This window comes from Cylas formicarius, unplaced genomic scaffold (assembly GCF_029955315.1).
Source record: "Cylas formicarius isolate icCylForm1 unplaced genomic scaffold, icCylForm1.1 PGA_scaffold_1__22_contigs__length_36826433, whole genome shotgun sequence".
Taxonomy (NCBI): Eukaryota; Metazoa; Arthropoda; class Insecta; order Coleoptera; family Brentidae; genus Cylas; species Cylas formicarius.
The window spans coordinates 25,278,253-25,298,261 of record NW_026844264.1 but is presented as its reverse complement, the minus strand read 5'-3'; the positions used below and the strand labels follow the sequence as shown (position 1 = coordinate 25,298,261).

At 34.1% G+C, this 20,009-nt stretch overlaps 3 protein-coding genes across 4 annotated transcripts; 1 reads left to right on the top strand and 2 right to left on the bottom strand.

The window, feature by feature from the left end:
- Positions 1-24: 24 nt before the first annotated feature.
- LOC132696865 (protein nessun dorma) lies at positions 25-2,648 on the bottom strand. The gene is made up of 3 exons (XM_060661957.1): positions 1,636-2,648; positions 795-1,452; positions 25-613 (listed from the first exon to the last, which is right to left on the bottom strand). The coding sequence occupies exons 1-3, from the start codon at positions 2,462-2,464 to the stop codon at positions 412-414; spliced, it is 1,689 nt and encodes a 562-aa protein (XP_060517940.1). The 5' UTR covers positions 2,465-2,648; the 3' UTR covers positions 25-411.
- Positions 2,649-3,113: 465 nt separating this feature from the next.
- Positions 3,114-12,789, top strand: LOC132696864 (cyclic nucleotide-gated cation channel beta-1). 2 transcript variants are annotated; one of them, XM_060661954.1, is made up of 11 exons: positions 3,114-3,265; positions 3,917-4,104; positions 4,752-4,868; positions 5,704-5,929; positions 6,564-6,764; positions 6,815-7,049; positions 7,233-7,577; positions 8,886-9,067; positions 9,118-9,278; positions 10,749-10,962; positions 12,448-12,789. In XM_060661954.1, the coding sequence occupies exons 1-11, from the start codon at positions 3,236-3,238 to the stop codon at positions 12,682-12,684; spliced, it is 2,136 nt and encodes a 711-aa protein (XP_060517937.1). In that variant the 5' UTR covers positions 3,114-3,235; the 3' UTR covers positions 12,685-12,789. The 2 variants fall into 2 exon arrangements, with proteins under 2 accessions (XP_060517937.1, XP_060517938.1); XM_060661955.1 differs by lacking the exon at positions 3,114-3,265 and adding an exon at positions 3,312-3,451.
- A 229-nt stretch (positions 12,790-13,018) lies between these two features.
- Positions 13,019-19,612, bottom strand: LOC132697191 (uncharacterized). The gene is made up of 6 exons (XM_060662496.1): positions 19,510-19,612; positions 19,316-19,454; positions 18,846-19,028; positions 18,598-18,787; positions 17,255-17,549; positions 13,019-15,863 (listed from the first exon to the last, which is right to left on the bottom strand). Exons 1-6 carry the CDS (start codon positions 19,538-19,540, stop codon positions 13,153-13,155), a joined length of 3,549 nt encoding a protein of 1,182 aa, XP_060518479.1. The 5' UTR covers positions 19,541-19,612; the 3' UTR covers positions 13,019-13,152.
- Positions 19,613-20,009: the final 397 nt, after the last annotated feature.

Below are 20,009 nucleotides of genomic sequence, written 5' to 3'. Positions count from 1 at the left end.
ATATATATATATATATATATATATATATATATATATATATATATATATATATATATATATATATACAAAGAATCTCTAAAGTGTAAAGTGCCATGTTCAATACCTTTATGTTTGCAGGACACTGGATATATACATCTATTATTGCTTCAATAATTTAAAAATCCGATAAGCAATTATTTCTGTCAATCAGAGAAAAACAAATAAACACTTGCGCAAATAACCGAGCATATTTCCGGGTTATTTTTAGGTTTGTATTTTAATAATTTATGTACATGATTCACTTTAGGCAATATATTTTTTTCATACACGGAGTATTATTTTTCAAAAACAATAAATGTAAGCACAAAACATTTAATAGAAAAAATAAGATAAAGATCTATACAAATAACAAAAAAAAATCTTATACTTAATTTAGATTCCGTTCTCGAGGACAGTGCTATTAAGACCTTCGCCGGTGTCCATCTCATCTTCAGACGAGCTTTCCAATATGGTGGGATCTGAATCTGGATTGGCGAACAGATTGCCTGTGGCCTTAATTTTGATCTCCCTCAACATTAAATTGGCTAGGGAATTGTTAATCCCTCTGACATTTTCCACTCGGACGTGGGGCACCCTGCAATTTTTTTTGAAATTGTTAGCATAAAACTTGGCATAGAGGAAGGCAAGTCTTTATCCATTAAAAAAACGCCTTTTGTTGCATTTTTACAACATATCTTATTAGTCTACTAATTATAAAGCATTATTTTTGCTAAATTACATTAACTAATTAAATTAACTTTCTTAAAAATGCTCACCCATTCAATGCTTCAAAGTTTTCTACCCCTTTTTCAATAGGATATTCTCTTTCAGTTTCTAAAAGTATACCATACTGCCGACAATCTTTAAATTCCACATCTATTAATTCCACTTGGCAGTCATCGAAAATCTTAAACCCTACATTGGCCCCAGAAATCTGACATCCTTTTAGAGTAATTTTCGAATTAGAATTCCCAACAATCGCCATTAAATAGTTTGAAACTTCGCAGCTTTCTAAAGTTAGTTCAGCTCCAGAAAGCACCAAAATTCCCTCATTATCAGATTGTGATTTTATGCCAAGGATTCGACTCTTTCGGATAGTTGTTTTGCCTTTACGAACAAGAATTGCACAACTGGCCGAGTTTGATTCAATGGTTAAGTTTTCTATGATAGAGGCATCTCCCACACAATCCAGCATTACATCCTCTACATCTGAGACCAGCTTAACTTCAGTATTGTCACCAATGCCCTTAATTATAAAGTCTTCTATAAGAGCACCCTGATCACTTATTATATGCTGATTTGGGCTCAACAGCATTGTCTCTCCTATAATGGCAGATTCTAGTTTTTCCATAAAATCAGTTGAAAAAGTTAAAGTTGAATCAGGGTATAACTGCTCAACATTCTGGATGAACCTGATGTATTCATTTGCCTTTCCTTAAAAAATAAATCTTTATTGTAATGCCAATTTATCTGTTTATATAGTTAGAAAGTAAGAGTTTCATATATCCAATTCAAAAACAATTTGAGAGTATGTTAAGGTTTTAATAAATTTACCCAGTGGTGCAGTATAATTTCAAATTTTGGATGCACTTTACTAAATAATGTTAATGAACTCACCCTTTTTGAAGATTAACCAAATTCGTGACACATCTACCTCGCTACTCTTTTGTGATTTCAAACCTTTCTGCCTTTTAACAATAACTTGCCTAAATACTTCATTTTCTAGCAAATTTACCTCATTTTGAATTTCGATCAGTCTTACATTAATCTCAATTAAATTCATAACATTACCATCAGATTCCTCATTGCTTGGCTCAATATCACTGTCAAATTCGTCACAAACTGATTCTAGAGCTCGCCGCTTTTTATTTAATCGACGTGCTTCATTTAAAAGAGCATAAATGTGTTCAGCAGTTGTTTTGGGTATTTTTCCATTTTTTAAATCATAATACAAACGCAGACGGGAACTAAGGTGAGCACTTTTCCAGTCGTTCACGTCTTCATCTTCGTCCCATGGCATTACGAGGTGAATGTAGAAAAACCGTAACATGTCTAAGACATTGGCTGTTGAACTTAAATTCAAAGCTATTGTTTTGTCTTGCTCCTTCGTAGGCCACAGCTCCACGAGAGGCACGTGATGCTTCTCGGGCAAGCATATATCATCTTGCACCGCAAGAACTCTAACTAATGCCAACAACCGCGAGAAATCAATGTCTAACACATATATCAAAACCACTGTAGGGTATGGTACACTAAGAGACTCGCACGCGAGTCTCGACAATTTCCACACAGCTTGCCACCCGTTGGGGTCCATAGTAAGTTCCAAATAGTACGCCCATGTAGATTGCAATTTAGAATAGGGTACATTATCCAACCCAGAAAACATTTCCTCGTATTCTTGGAGACGGAGGTGTAGACTTTTATCGTACGCTATCACTTGGTCCATCGTTAAATCAGAATCTAGGTAGAACTTTAGTATTTTTTTAAATCAAGTGTTGTCTTAACCGTCTTCGTTATTCGAAATTTAAAATTTGCTGTTGACCACCAAAGAACGAATGAATATTTACAAAGAAAGTAAATTGGTACGACGTAACATCAGTATTGTGATGTGTGTTGGCATGAGCAGAGAAAAAGCGGTTATTCAGTTAGGCATATGTCCATTTTTTTTATTTTTATTTATTTAATATCAATATTATATTATATTGTATTTGTATATGCATTGAAACAATCAAACAATTTTTTTTGGTGAAACGATATAACAACTATCAGCTGGATAAAAAAAATGTAATTTAAAACTATTAAGAGAGCAACTATTGTTTGTTGGATCAAACAGTCGAATATTGTATGTGTTGTAATCTAAATACCTCTATAAGTAATTATCTAAAATAATCATGCTACGGAATTTGCGAAAAATATTTAAGTACTCAATTAACAAACTTATAATTTTGTATAATTTGCTGACCCATATTGTACACAAATTGGTGGATCCGCAATATATTTAAAAAAATGCATAATCTTTTACTTGTTTTGCTGTATAAACTATAAATTCCTGATAGAGGTTTTACAAAAATTGCATAACCGACGATATACACCTCATCGAGGGACCAACCAACTAAATGACTCTATGCGCCTTTGTCTGAGTTCCTGCGATATGGAATCTCGTCCTGCTGATTCAGCGACCAACTGAATGTCACGCAACCAGTGTTTGTAATCAGAAATGGAAAACGTTTATTACCGCTTTAAAAAGGTAAGTTAATACAGACGATTCGTTTTAATTGCTGTCCGGTACTTACCTTAATTGGATGCACGATTCGGATTCCGGACTGGGCCTCCGGACATGGATTTAGTCGATATTTTACCTCTGTTGTTTATATTCCAGTGAGTGTCGCAGTATTTTTTCAGTATTTATGAATTTGAAAAATTTGAACCGGAGGTAAATATTTAATTTAAGAGCAATATATTTTAGCCCAAATATTATCTTAGAATGTTGGATCGGAAAAAAATTGCAATCAAATTCTTTACTCGTATTTGTAACAATAATGCCTTCGATAACATTTGCTATATAGATATTGTTGTTGTTATTGTTATTTTTTAAGATCCATTGTCGGACGGGTAATTAAATATAGAACGACACCTATTACGGTTTTATTTATCAATCCAAAACCTTGATTCTTTCAGTATTTATGGCACATCACGAAAATAATTATTTTAAAAAATAATTGTTCCTCAAAATTCGAAAATTCAATTTTTTTAAAGCTTATGTCATTTGGTTACTTTCATTATTCATAGCTGCATGCATTCTAGTTTAAATTTGATAAAATCTTTTTTTTTATGTCGCGTTGATTAGTAAAACGTTTAGATTTAAATCAATCGCGGTGAGAATGATTTCGTTTTGCAGAGAATGGTTTATCCCGAAAACTTAACTCTAGACCAAATGGCTCGCAAGGTATCAGTAAAATCGTCCTCATGGTGCAGCGGACCCCTAGAGCAAATGTCTAATAATGTTAATGTGTGTGAAACAAACAAATGTTTTGAAGAACAGAGTGCATGCGTCGACAGAAAATTGGAATCCACGAATCCGGTCGCGTAAGTATAGATAGACCAGTTCGTTATTTATTATATTTGTAATACCACTGCACCGATTTTAATTAAAATAACTCTTCAGTGAATATTTAAGGTTTTCGATATATTTTCATTTAAACTCTTAACTTGTAAGTAACCATACATGAGGTCTAAGAAAGTACATTAAACCACCGCACGACGAGGCCAGATTAAAACAGTTTTTTTGACAGAACGTATTAAATATTTGAAAAACCGTCAAAGTTATTTTTACACAAAATGGGGCGACGCAACGACAGGGTGCTCCATTTGAACATAGGCAAGTTGACTGTCAGTTCCGATGCAAGTAGAGCTAACTTATTTTTGCTACTAATAGTTATCTTATAATGTAGCGTATAACTAATCAATATGTATTATATTAGTAGTCAAAATATCGCACCCTAGCAATTCAAAGTAAACAACACCCACATTCGTTTTAATAATTACGCAAAAATCGGAACATTTATTTACACTTGATAAAACAGTGATGGGATCTGTGCTTTGTTATCAAATACAGTACGAAGCAGATTTTCGCTGCACGCACAAGCGAAAAGGAAACAACGATGTATGATTTTTTGTGCGTTTCCCATTGGATTTCATCAGTCGCATTGTTGTTAAAGAGTTCCTTTTTTTAGCTCGGACAATAACCATTTCATACAGGACAGAATTCGACATTTGGTGGATGCCTTCTCCACTAGAGCCCATGCGGCCAGACAGCGCTTGGAAGGGCTCGAAACGCCTTCCACCCTAAGGTAAAGTGCATTTGGAACAGCGGTTCACTGACCATTTAAAAGGAGGCTGCCAATTATGAATCGAGAAAATTCTGTACAACTCGCGAGGTAGCCCCAAAATTATTGCTCAAAAAGTTGTTAATTTTTATTAACAATAATTTTATTGTAAACTACAATGGTACTTTTTTCCAAAACATAAATATCAGTTGGTTAGTAAATTTTTCATGCTTCTACAACAGCCAAATATTCAATGTGATTTGGTGAAATTATTTACTTAAATATTACATGCACTATTATAAAATCACCATACATACATACTATTGCAATACTGACATACAGGGTGGCCACTTTTCAATGGGATTCTCTGGGTAACTTTTAAAACATTAAAGATATAAGGTCAGTTAAATTTAATAATTAATATTTTATGAATATTATGAATATAAATTTAACTGTGCAATACAAAAACAAAATTAAATATCACAATAAACAAATTACCATTGCACACAAACTTGTCTCAAAAAGGATTTTTTTATGTAATTTAACAGTCTACAAAAAAGTAAGATTTCGGGCGTTTTAACTTAAAATTTATAAAATTATTATTTTCAATTGTTTTTTTTTCCAAAATGAAAACAGAAGTTCGTGAAGAACTAAATATAAGATGAGCTAAAAATGCTAAAATTTGTTTTTTCTAAAATGTTTCTTAGTGAAAATTTTTATCATATTTAACTAATTTTTTAAAAGTGATGAATTACGGTGTTTTTGAAAACACTATTACTGTACCCAACAAATAAAATATGGCTATAAATTATCAAGACTATATCAACAATTTATCAAACTCGGTTGCTTGATTTCACAGTTCCACTGAAACAGATGAGACACAGAGTCCTGAGATTTCCAAAAAACCGAGACTCAGTATCTCATTTTCTGACAAATACATCGAAGAATTATCAACATCCGATAAAGGCGACAGAACAGGATGTTTCTGGAAATTTCTTTACCGTACGGAGATTATAGATCCCAACGGAAAAATGTACATCACTTGGATGTGTGTTGTCACAATGGCCGTGTTGTACAATATATGGGTAAGTTCCTTAAACTGTAGAGTCCTATTTCTACAAATAATTTGGATTGTTAGCTGTTGGCGGATGGTCAACTAAATTAAAGTTGTTTATTATTTATAATCGGTGTTTGACTTTAACATATACGAGGTGTGACAATTAAATAGCAGGACTGTCCATGCAAGACAAGGAACTTATTTTTTCTAATAGAGAACGCTACAAGGAGAGACTGACACAAAATATGTGGGTTGTGTGAAAGTTTGAATTTTAATTACATTACCAACAAATATTATAAAATAAATAAAATAATAAAATAAAATTATTAAATAAATAAAATAAAAACAAATTTTTGAAAATGACAAAATTGTGATTTATAGAAAAATTTTACCTTATTGAAATGGTCATCACATAGATCAGTTGACTTTTCAGGTCGTACTCGAAAAGTAACCTACCAAGTAGAAGATTCACATCTGACAAAAAAATGGCATGACCAAGTCCCTAAAAGGTTTACAGCAGCTGTTTTTTTTTGTGAACAGAAGTTTTTTAGACTTCAGATTATTTAATTGTCTCAGCTTTCAAACTAAAAATTTAAAAGCGTCAACACAAGTTTTCTGGATTGATGTTTTTTTTGCCCTTACAGTTGATTTTGCAATCGTAGGTAATACCATTAAGAAGTACGTTTCCGTATCAAACATCCAAAAATCGACTTTGGTGGATGGCTTTCGATTACGTCGCGGATATAATTTACATTCTTGATATCATTATTGTCCAGCCCCGAATTAAGTATCTAAACGAAGGCTTTTGGGTCAGCGACGCCAAATTGCTCAGACAAAACTATGTAAAGAACAAACACTTTAAGGTAAAATCCAGTCTCTACAGTCTTTCCGGTCAACATGTAACTTGTTACAGCTTGATCTTGTGTCCCTCCTACCTCTGGATATTTTCTATGTGTTCTACGGGCCAGACTTTGCTATACTCCGTTTCCCCAGATTCTTCAAGCTCCACACTTTCTGGGAGTTCTTCAGTTTAGTGGACAGACAACTTTCCAATCCATATATCATCCGGATTACGAAAACCCTAGTGTACATGATGTATTTGATCCACCTCAACGCGTGCGCTTATTATGCGTTCTCCAAATGGGAAGGTATAGGTTATCTAGTTTTAGATATTTTTGTAGGTATCCGGGGAATTGTTGGATTGTTAGACTTTAAAACGTTTATGACTTAGATGTATTTCATTTATTAGCTTTTGAAACTATATAAATTGGTTTCAAAAATGAAAACTGGGTCAAAATTTCGAACTCCAACTCCAACCACTATCCCCACAGGAATCGGCAGCAATAGTTTCGTCTATAACGGGCAAGGCAACGCCTACATAAAGTGCTTCTATTTCGCCACCAAAACGGCGACGTCTATCGGCAAAAATCCGAAACCGTCTCAGGAAACGGAGTACATTTTTATGACTTTCTCATGGCTGATGGGCGTGTTCGTGTTCGCTCTCCTTATTGGCCAAATCCGAGATATTATTTCGACGGCTACTAGACTGAAAACGGAGTACAGGAAATTGATGGACGAGACATTGGAGTACATGAGGAGACTGAATTTGCCCCAGGACATGCAAAGGAGGGTACAGTTATGGTTTAACTACACGTGGGAAACACAGCACACTTTAGGTAAGTCGGAGGGGAACTCTACTTGTCAATTTAATAACTGTTTGATTACGCTGTTATCTATATTGGTTAGTTGATTAGTTATTATTATTATCAATATATGAAAGTTTATTTATTTATTTATTTACTATTTGCAAATTTTCACTTTAAATTCGTTGAAATATACTCCTGGACATGATTAACATCATAAATTTGCCACATTTCTGATGTAATTTTTATTCTTAATTTAGGATCCGACAATGTCATAGTTTTCGCTGGTAACCATAGAAAGTTCATTTTCGATTTATACCGAGTGTAATAAAACTGCTATGTGTTTTTCCGAAAATTCGTATCACCCTGTGGAATATACTAGCAACCGAAACATAACAGTTGACAAAACGGTGTATATTCTACAATAACACAGAAAATGAAGTAAACCAAAAAACAAATGTGGGCAAAAGATGGTGCTCCACAGGGCAATACTAATTTTCGGAAAAACACATAACATTTTTGTTACACCCGATATAAATGGAAAATGATTTTTTTTTTACTATCAGCGAAAACTACCCCATTGTCAAGGAACCAACCTACAATGCAAAAAAAAAATCATTCAAATTTCAAATTTCATAAATTCAGAAAAAAAGAGCAAAAAACATGTCAAATTTACGATGTTAATTTGTTGGCACAAAATGCGCCGAAATTTAAATTAAATTCCATGCCGCCACAAATTGGTCTGAGCCTCAAAGTTCAGGTACGCCACTCATCTTCCTTCCAAACGCTAAGCAATTTGTTTTTTTTATGTTGAAGAGTTCGTAGTGTTAACACACATCGTTTTAAACAGTTACTTAAACACCTCTAAAATAACCAATTATAAAGAGTTTCTTGGAATCTGTATTTAGGTCATTAAAAGAGATGCAGCTGTGCTATGGCTATATCGAGGAATTGTGATAGCGAGTTATGAATTTGTAATTCTTTGACCTGTGCACCCGTTTGCAGACGAGCGGCGACCATCTTTGGTTAAGAATTTGAATTTTTTTTCACCTGTAGTGCCATCTGTGGGTTAGCAGGGCAAGTTTAGTTAAAAATCTGTAATTCCTATGATTAATTAGGATTCTGTAATTTCGTTATCTCAAGTTTTCACTGGGTCGAGAATGCAGAACATGGGTATTTCTACCACTACAAAATGTAAAAGCGAAAAGTCAGAAGCGATTCAGACATTAACAATAACATCGTTATGTGGCTGATTATTTCTCACGTGACATGGTTAAGTTATTTTTTAACCTTAAGTAGTATTGAAAGAAAGCAATTTAACAATCCGAGTTTCCTTTCAAGACGAAAATCGTATTATGGACTGGCTACCACACAAAATGAAAACCGATATCGCCATAAACGTGCACATCAATACTTTGAATAAGGTAAAACTGTTCGCCGACTGTGACGAAGCGCTCCGCAGAGAACTGGTACTGGAACTTAAATCGGTTATCTACTTACCAGGCGACGTTATCTGTAAAAAGGTGCGAAATGACTTTTAGCGTTTCAGAGACTAGATGGAAAACATTTTCAGGGCGACATTGGTACTGAAATGTATATCATCCAGTCCGGTCAAGTTGAGGTCGTCGGACGCAACAAGAACGACGTTTTGGCGACGCTGTCCGAGGGTAGTGTGTTCGGGGAAATCAGTTTGCTCGGTATACCGGGCATGAATCGGCGCACTGCCGACGTAAGGTAAAAGTCAAGTTTGCGAAATGACTATATGTCTCATCGTATCGTATCGTGTTGTCGAAACAATTGTTATGTAAACTTTTAGTTCTTATTTATTTTGATAAATGGATTTTCATCAAGTAAAAGCCACCTCAGTTCAATTGTCTCACTCTACCTAAATATATTGCCCGGACCACTTCAAGCTTTTAGAGTCCTAAATGTTCTTCTTGACGGTATACAGGAGATGTATCCGGTATTTAACTTTGGTAAATTTTTACGAAGGTCTAACCGCAGGCCTACTTCGCTTGGGTTTGTTCTCAATAAATAGATTCGCAATTCTACAATGACTCGTTCCTCACATTAATAATTAATTCTGGCACTAGTCGACTTCTGTAAACATTTCCTTCTTCGGTGATATGGTCTACGCATTTTTAGAAATGGAATCTTTAAAAACAATTGAAACACAAGACGGAATAAAAATAGTTCCAAACCGCAACAAACAAACAAAAGATCCATTAAAAATCAATTATTTTAAGATTTTCTATTGCTTTCTCGGAAAAAACATTTTATTGTCATTATTTTAAAACCCTTAAATTGGAAATCAGTTTAAGTTTTATAATGTGAATGATAATGGAGATTATTCTATCTAATGGGCAAATTCAACATGAAATCGAGCTACCTCAAGTAGGGACTATTATAGGAAGATTTATAAGAAGCACACTAATATGAATTAATATAACAGTTTAATCACAGAAAATTTCCCTATTCTTAAAATACAACAGTCCGCACGGCTGACATATTAAATACGGCCCTGGCTTGTGGTAAACGTGCTGAACAGGCGGATCTTAAACAAACTCATTCCGAAGTCAAAACCATAAAAGTAAAAGTAAGGTATATCGTTCGGCGAACTCTACCTACTGAAACATCGGGCGGCCCACTTACAAGACGTATACAAAGTATATTGTTAAACAAGCCACTCAAAATCTAAAGAAACTTTTTTATTTTGTTTAAAAATAACCAAAGTATTATTTCATTTTTCTAGGAGTGATCTCGCTTTTATGTCTCCTATAATCACGATCCGACTCCCGCGTTACTAAGTTTAATAGAACATAAACAGGGTCGGAAGCAGCTCAATCGGCTTACTAGTCAGAGTATTCTTGACACGATTACCTGATATTTTTCTTGAATTTTTATTCGACTCTTGGTTGATTTGGTATCGGACATAAGTTGCAGGAGGCGCCGGCCCTTTAAAATTCGGAGATCAAAAGCGAGCTGGGGCAGGCTAATGACGGGTTTTGAAAAAGATTAGGTTGGAAAATATAAGTATTTTTTATGAAAACATGTTAATCTATTAATCTATTATTATCAAATCCCCCCAAAAACTTTAGTTTTTTGAAATTCAATTAATGGTGTGGCTATGTGTGCTATGTGGCTATCTTGAGAGAATAGAACACCAATATTAAAAGTCCGTCATGGTTTTGTATGTCAATGTAGATCGAAAGGTTTTTCGAATTTGTTCGTGCTGGATAAGGCGTCACTGAATCAAGCCTTGTCGCATTATCCGGAAGCTCAAGAATTGCTCAACAAGAAAGCGAAATTGCTCATGAAGAAGAATGCCGCTTTAGAAAGAAAGCACAATGCGATGATAGTCATAAATAATCCCAGTCCGCCTGGCAAACAGGCCAGACTTCTGGATACTGTGCTCCAAGTAAGTGAACTTCCTCCATATCTTTAGGTTTTTACAAAATATTTATTGAAATGATCAAAGGATAGTAAATCGTTTACCTACCTAATTGTGATACTAGTAGGTGTTAAAGCTTAAAAGTAATTCGTAAAAGCTCATAACAATTGTTTCAAAATTGACAAGCACATTGTTCCTATATTATGCTCATTATGTTATATCAGTCAAGTGTGTCAGTCGCTCGAATATCCGGAAATCTTGTATATTTGCCCCATAATTTTTACCTAAAACGTACGTTTAGTGAACAATGTTGTCAACTGGCGTATTTATCTCAACTTAATACCGGAACATCATCTTATTATGGTTGTGACATGATTTAGTATGCCGCCCTGCCATACTCAAGCAAAATGCGCCGTTGAATACCGAATTTATTGAATCAGTTTTGAGCGAAACAAACATTTAAAAAGGATGCACTTAGTCAAAATGTGAATAAAAATTTGTCAAAATAGAGACGTGGGAGTGATTACTTATCATATACTATTTTAAATAAACTGAGTGTAATTTCAAAAATTTTGATTTTTGAAAAATTGAACAGTCCAATAGTTGTGCTGATATCGGAAGTGTACATTAAATGTACTTACTTACCTTACTTTTTTAGTTTTTTTACTTATTTGCTACTCGCTATGATTTTAGTGCCATACCGACCCCTTAAAATGTCTTTGAAAATCGAAATCAAGCTAGCAAGATACGAATGCCATTTTATAAATGACATTTTTGATAACCTTACCAGATTTTAATTTTTTTCATAAATCTTGATAATATTTTGTGTTGAATTCGTTTTAGTTTCGTTATCGCAAACGTAAATTTTTGGTAATTAGACTGAAATTTATATTGGTCAATTTTGCTGTAAGGGACGGGATTGTTATTGTCATTGTCATTCGAAATTTCGTATAAATTTCTCACTAGCACTGTGCACTATCACATAAAATTCCCATCCTTTGCAAATATTTTCATAATGTGTAGCGACTAAAAGATATTTAAACTTAGTAACTTCTAAATCTCAGTTTAATGTACTAATCAAAAAAAGGTGGTACCTTTAAATTTGCTGTAAAGATATTATTAAGGTTTTTTTTTACATTTACTACCCTAATAACTTAGCAAAGTGGCTAAAATACGAAAAAAGTACCAGCGGCAACACAACATTTCTTTTTAGTTTTGCCTCTTTATTTTTTTGGTTAAATTTATTTACCATAAATTAATAGTTTCTCAAAGAAACTTATAGAGGATACTGTAATACATTTTACAAAACTTCTGGATTCCTCCTGCGTCGGTTTTTGTTGATTCGGACTTGCTAACGTTTCGCCAATCATCCTGTTGGCTTCTTCATAATTTGACTTTAGTTTCAGTTTTATAAACAGTTTCATAAAAAGTATAAATGAATAGTTTTGGTTAGGGAACAAAACAGTCCTCTATTCGTTGGCCGAATAGCACGTCTAAAACAACAAATTCCAGGTTGTCGCACCAGATTCTAAGACGAATAAACTACTACGATATGGAAGTAGACAAGCGCCGCGCAGAAAACCCGAAAATGACAAGTTTAAATATCGCAACAGCCTTCCGGCTATAAAAAGTTGCGAAGATTGCGCAAGCTCTGACACACAGATCGAGGAGGACAGCACTGGGGAGTTAAATGACAAACGCAAGAATGACGAGGAAGCCAAAGTCACCGTTCATAGAACGATGAGTTAGAGAAAGTTACGTTTGAACTGTAACATGAGTGAACGTGTGATATATTGAGAAGTGCATTAGAACATTATTATAGCAATTATATTTATGCACAGAAATAAATCTTTTTTTGCGACCAGTCACAGCATATTCCCTTCATAATATATAACAGAGTTTCGGATAAGCTTCAAGGGATTTTCTGAATTGAGGGCGTCGCTAATAGGATTCACAAACACTGCACGATTAACAATTTTTTGGAGATGTGTACTTTTTTTTTAAATTTAGAACCTATAATAAAATATCGGGTGTTCTATTTCAGTGAGAAAACTAAAGCCAGTAAAAATGCATACTTTTAATTTTTAATTACATATTTTGTTTTGATAAAAACTTGTCAATATTACACTGTCTTATTGACATAAGAGATATGAGAATAAAAATTACGTTATAACATTACATATATTGTACGTAAATTGTAACTCGATACTTAAATTGTTACTGAATCATATACAGTGCAAATCCCTTTTCAAGGGTTCGAAACGCACAGTCGACATCCATCAAACTCATAAGCGGCCCGTGGTAACTATATCCCAATAGACCGTTGTTGATCTTGATCGAAACTGCGAACGAGTCTATATGGGTCAAGGAGAACGCAGCTACATCTATTTCCTCAACTCCATTACTTCTCAATATCAGCTGTAGTTGGGTTATCGAATTCATCAAAGTTAACCAGTCCGTTGTTAGCCTAAAATCAAAATAATCGCGTCTGATGGTGTCTGCTGGAGCTACTTGCTGATGGTATCCACTAGACGTGTGGGCCATCGACTGAGACGGTGGTACAATCATTTGCGTCTGGATGGTTGTGTCAGTATGGCTCCTCTTTTTCATATGTCCTTTCTTCTGTTTTCTTTGTTTGCTGGTGCAAACTTCATCAGAGCTTTGGGTTTTGAATGAAGCCATATTTATTTCAGCTTTAACTTTCTTAATTTCTAACTGCAAATCACAGTTTTCTGCTTCCAATGAATCTAATGTAGATTGAAGAGTTTTCTCCGGTGTTTCTGCTGTTAATGAGTGCATTCTGTCATGTCCAGGAGATGTTTTTTCTTGACGATGCGGAACATTGATTTCTTCTATGGTTTTTAGTATTGATCTGTCATCTTTAGTAGCCTCGTCTAAATAGATTTGCTTAGATTTCTGAATAAATATATCCTTACTTTGTTGTGCCGCTGCACTTGCACTGTTGCTATTATCAGACCGCTGAAAACTTGAATCTTCTAGTCTCTTACATTGTACCCTCTTAATATCGGAAGTTGATGGACTTTCTGGTGATTGCGACTTTTCAGTATTTAGTCTAGTCTTTAAGTTATTTGCACATTTTGTAAGTGAATGTCTATTTCTACGACCTTTATTTAATTTTGTGTTCGCTGTCTTTGAATTTTTATCTTCACTTTTCAACCGCCAATAAGATAATACATCATCTGCCGATGCTTTAGATATTAAAAGTTCCTCTGCAATAATTGGACCGGGATCCAAATCACTTCTGTAAGACTCCAATTTTAATAATTTGTCTGCGAATGTCTTAACTTCCTTATCTAATTTGGACTTTTCGTCTCGAGTCATTAGTTTTAGATTGTCGCATTCAGCTTTCAGATCTCGCAACTCGATTTTTAGTGCATTGCGACTAGCACGTTCTTCCAATTCCAGTAATTTTCTAGAAATATCGTCTTCCATTGCTCCGACATCTTCACCATTCACTTGATTAAAACTGTATTTCGAAATCTTTTCGTTCGGATCCGAATCAGAAGACTTGGAATTCCAACAATCGGCTGTCTCACGGGCATATCTGAAAAATTCCTCCTGTTCTTCGTCCCTTTGCTTAGTGTTGACATTTTCTTTTAATACGCTCGTTCTTATGGGCCTTTGCATTTTTGGGGAACTTTCCATATGTAATCTATCACTTCTATGTTCACCTAAATCTAGTGTAAGTGACGAGCCTTCTTTCTGAGTCGCTTGATTGCCTTCGTCTCCCTGCAGTTTTTCGACTATCCCCTTACATCTATCATTTGTACTAAGAATCGTAGTTTTTGGCGAATCATAGATAGCAAATGGTTCATTTTCAGTATTTATAGAAGTCTTTGAGTCATTTGAACATTTTGTGCTTGTAAGTGAACGTCTATTTCTACGACCTTTATTTAATTTTTCATTAGCTGGCTTTGAATTTTTATCTCCGTTTTTCAACTGAAAATAAGATGGTACATCATCTGCCGATGCTTTAGATATTAACATCTCCTCTGCAATACTCGGCTCGGGATTCAAGTCACTTCTGCAAGACTCCAAGTTTGACAATTTGACAGCGAATGTCTTAACTTCCTTATCTAATTTGGACTTTTCGTCTCGAGTTATTAGTTTTAGATTGTCACATTCAGCTTTCAGATCTCGCAACTCGATTTTTAGTGCATTGTGACTAGCGCGTTCTTCCAATTCCAGAAATTTTCTAGCAAAATTGTCTTCCATAGCTCCGACATCTTTGATATGGTAGTCTGGATAAAAACTGTATTTCGAAATCTTTTCGTTCGGATCCGAATCGGAAGATCTGGAATCCCAACAATCGGCTGTCTCACAAGCGTATCTGATAAATTGCTCGTGTTCTTCGTCCGTTAACTTAGTGATGACATTTTCACTTAATGCGCTAGTAAATGGTTCATTTTTAGGCTGATATAAGTCAACTATCGAATCTTTTTCTTCAATGACCTTACCGCTGTCTCGAACAAATCGCTGACATTGCTCCAGAAGTTTTTCGACTTCTTGTTCTCTTTTTGTTATTTTTTCCGACAAGAGCTTTGGATTTGAATCACCTCGTAGAAAATCACCTACGATGGATTCTAGAGACGGTATGGCTTCTGGATCATCAATCTCTATTTCGTCTTCTTGGTCTAGAAACCCCTTCGTGGTACTTATTGACGGAAGTTCTTGAGCCGGTTGCTCTTTTTGTGTCTCCGATATAAAATCTGTCCTTTGAGTGATGTCTGGTATAGCCACTCTTTTAAAGAGCATTGTTCCTAACAGACTTTTCAACTTGTCCCAGCCGTTTTCGAGTTCTCTTAGCTGCTTGACTTTCATTTTTCCCGCCGTCAATGAGTCGATAAACATGGCTACCGCGGCAATCAAAGTGTCCGTGGCATTGTGCCGAGAGTTTTTTTGCGTATCTGTAATGACAGTTATACTCAGTGATATAAAACTACGAACATAAGCAGGAGTATCGTCAAAATGGAATTTAAATTCGTCTTCGCTTTCTAAAATTACCGCTAGTGACAAATGATGATGATGATATGATTGCAAATCTAATTCACTTTTAAAAGTAACTCTTTTTTTGTAAATTAGTGGCTTCTATGTAGATACCAAATACCTTGGTATTAATTGACAAGAAGTATTGATAAAATCACATTCTAAACAAATACATTGTCAAAACAGAATAGTCGATATATTTCTATTTAAAATTTCAGTAGTGGGTCATTATAGTGAAAAGAAAGAATGTGGGCTGTTTATTCGTTGAAAAAAATGAATTTTTGGATTCATTACGGAAATAACTATATATAGCTAGAACCTCTCAGATTTGTGTTTTGCGATCCTGAAAGTCAATTGAGATGGTTATTTTGACATTATCGAATATAATAATATTTATTTACCGTAAAAATTTAAAATTTCGTAGCTAAGAAAAAAGCATAAGGGATAAATATAAAATAAATATAAAGCAGTGTTTCGGACACCAATCAAAATCGGTAAACACTATGGACATTAAATGTAATTAGGTTGAGACTTATGAATTCGGATTTTTCTATAGTGGCTGTTTTCCAAAATACCTTATCTTTAATTTGCCACTCCGCGCAACTAGGATTCCAGCTCCACTTAGAGTAACCAATTGTACAATATTCACGTATAAATGTTTGTTAATGATATTGAACTTTGCACTGTTGGTAATCCCCACGAAAATAGACCTCTATTTTAGATGCCCTCTTTATAACGAGGTTAATCTTACACTAGACTCTTACACGTAGAACTGGAGTGGATATGTGTAAAGGGTTGATCTCAATTCTAAAATTTAGGTCATTTCTCATTAATTTTTTTTTCTTAATTATATTGCCTTATAAATAAATAAATAAAATAAAATCTGTATTAGAAATGTAACTTCTCTTTCCTACTCTGTCATAATTTGTATATTGTTGAAGTTGTAGTTCAGGCTATAAAATACGAAGACTGTGAGATTTGTTTTTTCACAATTTTTTTGTTTGGTTAATTAAAAACTGCGAGTTTGTTCCGGAACTTGATTAAAAAAAAGTGGTTTACAATAATTCTTTGAGTATATAAAGTGATAAGGTCTATTCTAATCCAAGATTACTCATTACCCATCTGGTGTGGCGCGATTATGACCGATTATGACAGTTTGTTAATAAGGAATTTTGTGGTTTTGTGCTTTTCAGAAAAATGATAATTTTAAACGATAGTTCTACCCTACAAGTTTCGGATACACTTTCAAAAATACATTTTTTGTCCTCAATGTATCAATTATATCAATAGTTCTCCGTTCCAGATTTCTTACCTTGGCAAAACAACTTATTCATTTTGACCTGTATATCCCAATTGAAGATGCAGTATTTTGCATCTACAACCCCAGTATATTGGCAAGGGATATTGTAGAAGTCAAGTGTGTGCTGCACGTCTGACCACGTAGCGCTGCAGATTTCGTCTTCGAGGATGAAGCGCACTTCCTTGCATATGTAGAATATATTCTGGAACGTTTCGACCAGTCTGTTCGCGTCGTACAAGTGAATTATGTTTTCGAAAGGAGGGCAATTGTATATGATGGGATCGGTTCGATTTTCCAAATTTGGTACCTGCAATTATTATAAATTCAGTACTTTAGGCTTTAGTTTATGAACCATAAACCATGAACTTTTGTGGCAGAATATGAACCTGCCAGTCAATTGGATACATTTCGTCTTAAAAATTTCTTGAACTTGTACCGATATTTCGAAAGGACATACAGGGTGTCTACATTTATCTGTGTAACAAATTAATAAACCTTTCAATTTTAAAATTAATAGACCAAATGCGATGTTTTTTTATGTACCATATTGCTACATTTTAACCATTAGCATTGAAAACCGCAATAAGCAAACTGTAAAAAAGCAGTATACAGGGCGTCACTGTCTGTCGAGTGTGTCACCACCAAATATTGTATTATTTGATATATTTTTCTAATAGCATATGTCCTCTAAAATGTTATAAATTTAATTAGGCTGACACGCTTCCAAAGTGAATCTGAATCACTCACTGAATTTGAAATTTCCGTGACTAAGTTTGAAGTCTTGTAAAAAAGTATATTGTAAAATTTTTGACGATTTTTTTATAAAACAATATGTATGCGCTTCTTTTGAATATTTTTTAAGATTTATTTATTTATTTTATTGCAATCAACTGACTTCACAGCCCAATAACAGATTACAAACACAAATCTTATTTATATTAACCTCACTAAGTTCCTTTTATAAACCAATGAAACACCAGCGCGTAAGTATGAGTATGTACATAGAAGTGAAATTTACAGATCACACTAAATACATTACTTTAGGTTTTAAATGCTAATTTTTTAAAGTGGTTTCTGAATGAATTGATGGAAGTACAATTAAAAATGTCAATTTCGTTCGCTAAACTACACATTCGGAATATAAGTAATATTCGTAATACCGGTAATTAAAGTTATCAAACAACGAAAACAATGGGCAGTAGAATTTGCCTCAAAAATTTCCCGGAGGCTCTGGGCTAGGAGTCCCAAGAAGCAGTTTTTCATACCCTTTTAAAAAAATTAATGGATAATTTTACGAATTTTTAAACAGTTAAAAGTAGGCAGCCCCGTTTAAATTTTATTTGTTAAATACTTGCTTCAACAAGACATTGCAATATTTGATAAAATGCCCCGGTTGGAGGGGTAACTGTGGCAACAACGCGTAGGTCCAACTGCCCCAAGTCGCTAATAAAAGCTCTAACGCATTGCGATATGATATAACTTTCGTCTAATGTTTCGTGTCTCAAAACCGCACCGATCGGTTGGAAAATGTTTTGGCGGAGGAGCCTAAAACATGATGGTCATTATTGTTGGTTTCATTCATTCATAAAATTTTGTATTTTACCTTATACAAAAAAATATCACGTGCGAAGGCGCGTCTGGATCATCCGGGTGAGTGGGATTGAGATCTCTGATGTTGAATTCTTTCATAGTAAGAAAAATGATTCGGTCTTCAGGGCGTCTGTCGGTCATGAAGCTGGAGATGGTTGAACACGTAGTGGGGTGCATTAATAGTGGTGTAAAAGATCTGGTGAATTAAAAGTCCGTAAGAATTAATTCTTTACGCTTTTAAGTAGTTAAATATAAAGATCAAATCCTTAAAAAAATGATCTATCATGTCTTGATGTGTTCTGTGTTTGTTTTATTCAAGTGTGCGTTTTGCGTCAACAGAAACTAGGAAATTTAATTGAACTGAGTTAATAGAACCACAATAAACTATGGTAAACAAAAATATAGTGCAACCTATAATAACCATAAGTTTCCATTCCGAAAATTTTATTTTTAAAGCAAAGTAAAACTTAAAACTGCTAGAACCTTGCGTCGGATCCATCAGATATTTTGCTTGCATCGAGAACAGCATCTTCTTTGTCAACTGAAAGTGATTGCGAATTTGGTTTGGGGGAACTTTCTGTAGGTACTGCAGGACAATTTTTGGATTTACTAGATAATTTTCCTACAATCACAATTCGCCGTTATCAGCTACAACAAGGATGTTTTCGGTTACCCACCTTTTTTGTTTTTAGAATTTTTTCTTCCCATGTTTTTGTTCAATAAACACACAGACACACAAATATCAAAACAAGCACAACACGCAACAAATAACGACGCACAATATCTGAATGAAGATACGTTTGTTATCAAATAAAAAAGCATGCAGTTTGAAATTTCGAATAAATAAAAAAAACGAGCTACAAAAAAGTTCACACTTTAGTGTCGATTTGGGATAAATTCGTTGTATTTTATTAACGGAATTAAAATAGGAAAATTCATTCAACAATAAGTAATATTTGTACAGATGAATAAAAAAGCTTTGGATGGAAAATGTATTTATTGTTACATCTCGGAATAATAACTTAAAAGTTAAGAAAATTGTACTGCCTTTTCAGTAAATTTAATACTTAAAGTTTAAATTTTAATTAATGTAAAATAGAGATTCTCAACTATTACTATTCAAACCAAGAAAATTATTTAACTTGTTCATTTAATTATATATATTTTCTAACAACTG